General features: G+C 42.8%; 1 protein-coding gene across 1 annotated transcript in view; it reads left to right on the forward strand.

Annotated features, from left to right (window-relative positions):
- LOC121920409 (basic proline-rich protein-like) overlaps nucleotides 1-215 on the forward strand; it is a gene marked incomplete at its 5' end in the record, with an annotated part of 4,019 nt that extends 3,804 nt beyond the window's left edge. Inside the window, 1 exon segment of the mRNA XM_042447547.1 lies at nucleotides 204-215. Within this exon segment, the coding sequence (XP_042303481.1) occupies nucleotides 204-215 (12 nt within the window).
- Between the last annotated feature and the right edge of the window lie 8,057 nt (nucleotides 216-8,272).

Raw genomic sequence — 8,272 nt, forward strand, 5'->3', positions numbered from 1 at the left:
CCACGGAAGGGGGCCCCATTGAAAGCAACCAGGTGTGAAAATACATGAACGTAATGAGGTGAATGTGCATCACTCAATTCGAACTCACCCTAGTTCTGAGCTCTAAAACCCCAGTGTGATAAGGTCCTCTGTTTCCATGTTTCACCTGCCATATGATGTTTCTTGTGGAGTGAATGACATCCGGTTTTGTCACACCTGTTCAGGCCTCTGTGTAAAGTGATGTGGCAACATTGCATTGAAATAGTTCTCTTCCGTACAACTAAAGAGGGTGGTTCTCAGCACTATCTCAACACTAGCACCTTATAAGAGAGGTTCAGACTATGAGCCAGCATACTAATGTTTTATTAGTTTTACTGATGGAACACTCTCTTTGTGAAACCTTTTCTGCTTTCTGGGTAAAATGTATAAATCAACCCTAACTCTGTTCCTGAAATGTTGCCATCTTTAACCAAAAAGAAATCATTTCAGTGATGTAACACAACACCTTCCTTTGGGTTTCATTGTATGAATGGGTTTGGGGTGTGTTCTTCCTCTCTCTCATAAACACCCGGTCATTTCCATCTCATCTCCCAAGAAACCGGAAGTGCTTTGGACTCCCCCCCCCCCCCACTGCCCTGACCTTCCCTAAGGGTCGAATATTTCTTTCTGCAAACACCATTTTTTACTGGCTCAAGGCCATTGAGCTTGAATGGCGTGGGAGACAGGGAGAGTTTTGAGTGCTCCAAGGAGAGATGAGTAGGAGTGACATGACAGAACCGAGGAAAGAAAAAATTCTGGTTGGATTGTCAAAGAAAGTTCTTTAGTGAGATGGATGGAGTGTGGACGTTGCCCTGGGGAAAGGGTTCAAATCAAATGGCTGCACTATTTAAAACAGTTCTTGGGAAGGAGAGGACATAGAGGAGAATTGTGCTCGGGTGAAATGTGAAAGACCTTGTAGCAAAAAAGTCCAAATAATATAAAATAAATGGTTTTTCATTTCAATTTGTCTTCTTGCACAAATGCACTCTTTCGAGCTAAAGAGACCGGGTGAATAAAAATGTTTTGTGAATTTTTCATGTAGTTTGATTTAATCAAACCAATGATCTCACCAGTATTCAAAAACCATTTGTTTAAGAGCAAAATCAATGAGATTTCTGCAAAGTAAACTCTCTGAGGAATGCAATGATAAAGCAGCAGTCCCTTATTAGGGAGCCAGAGTGCACATGAGTGCACATAAATGCCTACTCCGGAGAAAGTCCCATTGAATTTAATGCAGCTTACCTGATAGGGGTAATTGACACAGTAGGGCAGTTTGAAAATGGAACTTGCCTTCAAGTAAACATGTGCAGCGTAAATCTACTAGACTGGTAGATTTGCTAATAAGACTTATGTTGCTCTAACTGATGACCTTCGTCTAGGCATTGACAGAGGGAGCATGACCCTGTTGGTGCTTCTAGGACCTCTCAGCGGCATTCGATACAAAAATCATGGCATCCTTTTGGAGCACCTGAGAGAGCTAGGAATTGGAGGCACTGCATTGCAGTGGTTCCATTCCTTCCTCTCAGGCAGGTTCCAGAGGGTGGTGCTCGGGGACAGTTGCTCTTCAAAAACAGAGCTTAATTGAGGTGTCCCTCAAGGCGCCATCCTGTCCCTGTTACTATTTAACATTTATATGAAGCTGCTGGGAGAAATCATCCATGGATATGGGGCCAGCTGTTATCAGTACGCTGATGACACCCAAATATATTTCTCCATGACAGATGGCATCTCTCCCCTTAACCAGTGTCTTAAGGCAATAATGGATTGGATGAGGGAAAACAAGCTCAAGTTGAATCCAGATAAAACAGAGGTATTTACGATATGGGCCCCCAAACCAGGTAGTGGGCTGCAACCTCCAGTCCTAGAGGGGCTCATGCTCTCTTCGAAGGACTGTGTTCGCAGTCTGGGGGTGCTTCTTGACCTGTCGTTTCAGATGAGGAATCAGGTGAATGCGACGGTCAATAACGCCTGTTATCAGCTTCGGCTGATATGTCAGCTGCGCCCTTTCCTGGAATGGGGTGACCTCAAAACCATAGTACATGCGCTGGTAACCTCAAGACTTGATTTTTGCAATGCGATCTACATAGGGCTACCCTTGTGCCTAGTCTGGAAACTCCAGTTGGTACAGAATATGGCAGCCAGGTTGGTCACGGGAACAACAAGGAGTGACCATATAACACCAATATTGAAGTCATTCCACTGGCTTCCTATTAGTTTCGGGGCACAGTACAAGGTGTTGGTTATCACCTTTAAAGCCCTACATGATTTGAGCCCAATCTATCTAAGGGATCGCCTGCTTCCATACAATCCGCCCCATACACTCAGGTCCTCTGGGAGGAATTTACTACAGCCCTTAAAGACCAGATTGACAGTGACCTCCCAGAGGACATTTTCTGCAGCCGCTCTCAATTTATGGAATGGCCTGCCTGATGAAATCCATCAAATTACCAATCTAGAGAACTTTTAAAAAGCCATTAAAATGGATCTCTTCCAGCAGGCCTTCCCGGAATAAAATACTTGGCCACAAATTAGACTTCCCTACTTATTGAACTCTGCTCATGATTATTGTTTGATTTTAAAATGTTAGTTTTAGTTTTATACTGTTTAATTTTGTTTTAAAGGTGTGTGGGGGTACTGTGTATACATGGATGTATTTTGGTCTGTTATACACTGCTTTGATTGCTAGGCAAAAAGCGGGATAAAAATAAAAAAAATACTTTATTTATTATGTCTGAATAAGTATGCATAGGATCATGCTCTAATAGGATCAAGCTGGTGTTCCACAGGCATTATGTGAGAGTTTTTTCACATCCGAAAGCTTTTGGTTTTGCTTAAAACAGCTTGAAGCACTAACATGGGCCATAAAATACATTTGATTTAAAAATTACTCTCTTCTGATTTCTATCCCACATTATAAGTATTCACCCAAAGTACAAGAAAGAGCCTAGCAGCTGGCTCTTAGGAGGCATGTTTGCTGGGAAAGAATAACTGCAGAGTTCAACAGAGCATTTAGGCACACACACATTGAATTTTGCCTTAAATAACTTACATTTCAAAGTGGTCTGGGAGTTTATTGTCAACTATTTGATTTCCTACTTATTAACCCATCCCTATTTATGTTTTGTCTAGATAACAAAGCTTTGAAAACTTTGTCTTTTGTACCACAACTTCCAGAACCCCTTTTTGCTGGTTGTGGGATTATAGGAGTTGTAGCCCAAAAATGTAACTGTTCCAGGCTGTGCTGAATACCAATCTAATATATTCACAGTGGCAAAACAGAGCAAAATGAGATGTGCTGTGCTTAGCAATGTTCACCAGTTTCAGCCGTTCCTGGGTTGGGAATTTGTCACTGGTGAGAAAATGAACAAGCATTTCATCCCTTCGGTATGAGCAAGTTTAAAGGCTCCACAGCCAGCAACCTCCTGCCTTGCACATTTCCCAGATAATTACAGATTAGAAGAGGCTAATTTTTATTTTTTGCAGAGCTGTCAGAGATCTATGTTTGTTATTATTGTCTCCTAGGTTGCCACTTGCATAAATACATATGTAAAGCCCTTTGATCTGCAGGCATAATGACACAGATTTATCAAATGTTTGCCTTTTCCCCTCTCTCTGTTTTTTTTTAAAAGAGCTTGATTTATGGAGTGCAGTCCCTGCTGCCCTTCCTCTCTTGAAATATGAAGTGTTCATGAATAGCTACGGTAATATTTAATATCCTCCCAAGAAGCCTTTACACTTCCTAACAAATGAACTACAACCTAACCAAATGGCTCACATCTGTTTAGCCTCCTCTCCTTTTAACTAAACAAATTAGCATTAGAATACCTGGGGGACAACAAACAAAGTCCCCTTTCTAGATGACAGAACACAGACAATTATTAGCAAGGGGGGAAACGGGACTGAAAAGCTTCTGGCTTGACTTGAGCAGATGTTTTCACATCTCCTGGAGTGCCCCTGAATGAGCCAGACCCAGCGGACACACTGCCACAATCTTTTGAAGTGGGCCAGGGAATCCATTCACAGCTCTCCTCTCAATGGAGGCGCCTTGGCTTCCAGCTCTTGTTTAAAACTTTTTCCCTGCATGGCTAGCATTTCTCTGCTCCAGAGCCTTGAATATAACCAACCAAACACTACTTACCCTGCTCAAAATTTTGAAGACTGCAATCCTACACAGTCTTACCTGAGATGAGTAAGTGCAGTGCAATGAAACCCTGCCATGGATACCCAAATCCGTGGAGGTTGAAGTCTCATTATATGCTCTCTCTCTCTCTCTCTGGCTTTTCTTCACGAATGAAGATTCAGGAAGGACTCATCCTGCGCTTTCTACAAGTGTGTTGATGACTAAAAAGGCCGATCTGAGATAAACAAGTTCGGTTGCAGAAGGTACAGCAGAAAGTCTCCTTGGGTGATGTTTCCGTGATGTGGTTCTTTCTGCGTTGCCGTTTCTCTTCAAAACTTGTTCGGCGTGAGTTTTCGAAAAAGGCTGCAGCATCGTGGATGGTGTGTCTCCATGCCTCCCGATGTGAGGCCAGGGCGGACCATTGTTGGTGATCAATTTGGCTGAGCCTGAGATGTTGTTTCAGGGAGTCCTTGTATCTCTTCTTTGGGACGCCCCTCTTATGCTGACCCGTGGCGAGTTCACCATAGAATACTATTTTTGGGAGGTGATGGTCCTTCATCCTAGAAATGTGTCCTGCCCAGCGCAGCTGCGTCCTCAATAGCATGGCCTCAATGCTGGTGATCCCTGCTTGCTCGAGGACAGCAACATTTGTCACATAGTCAGTCCTGTGTATATTTAGAATTGTGCATAAACAGCGTTGATGAGAAAGCGTTCAAGGAGTTGTAGGTGTTGCTGATAGGTGACCCATGTTTCAGACCCATAGAGGAGAATAGACAGTACAATGGCTCTATACACACTGATTTTTGTGCTTCGCCTCAAGTGTTTGTTGCTCCAGACTCTTTTGTGAAGCCTTCCGAATGCGCTATATGTCTTTGCTAGTCTGTGATCGATCTCTTTATCAATCTTGGTGTCTGAGGAGATGATGCTTCCCAGGTAGGTGAACTGCTGAACAGACTTGAGCACAGATTTGCCATATACAAAGGCATAGTAAAATAGTGTCCTTTATATAAAAATGGCAAATTCAAGGTTTGATTTTTTTGGAATATATTCTTAAAAACATTTTAAACTCAATTTGTCAACTTAAAATTCCATTTAAAGGTCTCTCCTCCTTGTTTTGAGATGAGCCAACCTGTCACTTGCTTTTGGAACATCCAGCTGTTATGACTGTTTATTCTCTATTGGAAAAACAAACCCAGCAAGTTCTGGCAGTCTGTCTTATGGCGCTTCAAAAAATCAATATGCTTTAGCTGATATGATCTTGCTAGACATCAAACTGCTTTCTCTTCCAGGATACCTTGCATCTTCCCTGATGAAGCAATCTGGAGATCTCTAAAGCTTGTTCATCTTTTTTGTTCTTTTTGATTGGTCTAATAACAGTCCAGGTGGAATCTGACATATCCAATAACCAAGACTTTGAGATAATGACACCTTTGCTTTGAGTTAGACCATAGGCTGAGAAGCAGTAATAGGCTCAAGGGAACTATGACCCTAAGCAGATGGGCAGGATCTGTGTTATCCTGCCCCAGGTTCTGACCTGGATCAGTCCCCAGGTCAGCATGGCAAAAGTGATGGGATGGATAGAATCCGACAACCTAGAGCTATGTATTCATAGCTATTTGGTATTCATGATCCCTACATATTCCACAGTTTAAGGGTCATGTAGGGACTGTGAAAGTCTCCCAATGATCACTTGCCAGGAAACAGCTGGTCCTACCCCTTCTGTGAATGATCTCCATTGCACCAGGCAGAAGCGATCTCAAACTGGGATTCACTGCATATCTGTGTAATCATGGTGGCTACGCATACGTAACTTGCCAACAGGATTGCAGCTGATTATTCTCTATATGGGGCTTCATTTTGTCAAAGGCTGCTTATTTCTGAATTTCAAAAGAGTGGGTGAGAGGCTTTGTAAGAACACCGGGATATTTTTAAAAAGTTTCCTCAACAGAAATTTTAGCTTTAAAAAAGAGGACATGTTTGGGAAAATGAGCATGTATGGTACATCTATGTTTCTTCAGTTTTTCCTTATGTGTCATACATTCTGAAAAATCAGCTTGGTTGCTCTCCTCATGATACTTTCTGTTTAGTGTCATGAGGTTCCAATGTGGTGACCAGACTTAGACACAATACTGCACCTGAGACCTGACTAGTGCCAAACAAAACAGCACTATTATCCCCTCCTGCCTGGTAGGCATGGATGCTGCTCATGCAACATCAAAACGTCTTGGTTGTATTGTAAGAAAAACTACATTGCTGGCTCAGCTTCGGATATATTCTACAGTATAAGCATTCCTTCCTTCTTGGTTATGCTAGAGCCCAGACAATTGTCTCCCCAGATTGGTAATTATACATTTGGTATTCCCCCTGCCCCAGTTTGCCATACTTAATGCTTTTCTTTGTTGAGTTTCATTTTATTATTTTCTACTATAATACATAATATCCCATTGCTCTCAAGCTAAACCAGGAGCACTCTGTTTTAAACGCTCATTGTAATTTTCAGTGCAATCAGCTTTTCTAGTGGGAAATGATGGGAGCTTGTGTTTTGTGCATCCTGTTTTATGTCTTCTACTGCTGAAAACATACATTTTCTCTCTCCCTCTTATTCCCCCCAAAGCTGCAGAGAAAGGGGAAAAAGTAAGGAAAAGAAAACCCGTGGAACACCCCTCAACCCGCAAACCATCAAAAACAAATGTTAGCTTTCTCTGAAATACCTGCATCTTGACCTCTCTTTAAAACAAAACAGGCGTAAGAAATATCTTGAGCAACTGCCTTGCCTACTTGAAATGTCCTTCAAATGGATTATAGGTCTTGAAACTTGGCAATCAAATCCACATAGGTGTATAATGTGGTACATATAATGATTACCATAAACTGGTTGGTCTTTAAGGTGCTACAAATACTGTTGGGGTTGCTCCAACAGACGAACACAGCTACCTTTCCTGAAATGGTTACAACGGAATGTGAAACTTATGTGATGTGGTTATTAAAGGTCCGTTACTAAAGCAAGACATCCATTAACTCTCAACCCACCTCTCCCTTTTTCTTATTTCACTTTTCTTTTAATGAAGGAAACATGTAACAGATTCTCTCACTGAAATGGAGGAAACTACATTTCACTGAATCATTCACTGAGTCACCCCAGTCTGGCCTACAGAGGTGTCTTTGCCAGTTCTTGCTGAAGATGTCACGGAAAGAAAAGAACTGGGGATTTTCTGCATGCAAATCACATGCTTTGCCAGTAAGTGGAGCCCCTTCTTCCTAACTCCACATACTACTGTCTATAGAGTGATCAGGAAATCTGCTGTGGTTGGAGAGGCCACCAAAAATGTACTCATCCAATGATTCTTCTACATAATTTGCAGACCACATTAAAAAAGAAAGAGTGAAATAGGGAATTTTTCCCCAGACTGAAAGCTCAGTTTTTACTGCTTATGTCAGGACATTGTGGAATTGAGATACTTATGAGTATGTTGGTCCATGTTATGGCCAGCCAGGATAAGGACTCTGCCAGCTCCAGCAGAGCCTGTGACTCAGTAGCCCAGGCTCCCCCCAGCAGAGATTTCAGGCCTGGGAGACATAGAGGAGCAGGATGAGGAAGTACAGTACCTACCTTCAGCCAGAGGACAGAAAGGGTGTGCCTCCGTCAATCCAGGAGGTTACATGAGAAACGCTCAGCAATCACTAAACACCCGTGATTAGGAACTGGGTCAATATAAACAGGTGTGAGATGCCGAGCTTCTTTGTCAGAGCTTATCTGCGTTCCCTGGTGAAAGCATCTTTCTCTGAGTCCCTGGGACTTAGTTGCCTGAAACCATGCTTCTTGGACTACAGATTGACCTGGAACCTTTGACCCTGGACTTGACTCCCTTACCTGCTCTCTGGAATCCTGGACCCTTGGCTTGCCCTTGACTCTGCTCTATTGGACATTGGACTGGTACTGTGATACTGGACTTGGCTTCTTACTGCTGCAAAGCCTTGTATTGTTTGTCTGTAAAGTTGGCCTCAGCCTTTATCAGCAGTCCGTTGGCTGCTTTCCCGGACAGCCCAGATCATCTAGACCAGGGGTAGGCAACCCTTTTGAGCCGGGGGCCGGGTTGCTGTCCCTCAGACAACTGGGGGGCCGAAGCCAAAAAA

Source organism: Sceloporus undulatus, chromosome 2, assembly GCF_019175285.1.
Source record: "Sceloporus undulatus isolate JIND9_A2432 ecotype Alabama chromosome 2, SceUnd_v1.1, whole genome shotgun sequence".
Lineage (NCBI taxonomy): Eukaryota > Metazoa > Chordata > Lepidosauria > Squamata > Phrynosomatidae > Sceloporus > Sceloporus undulatus.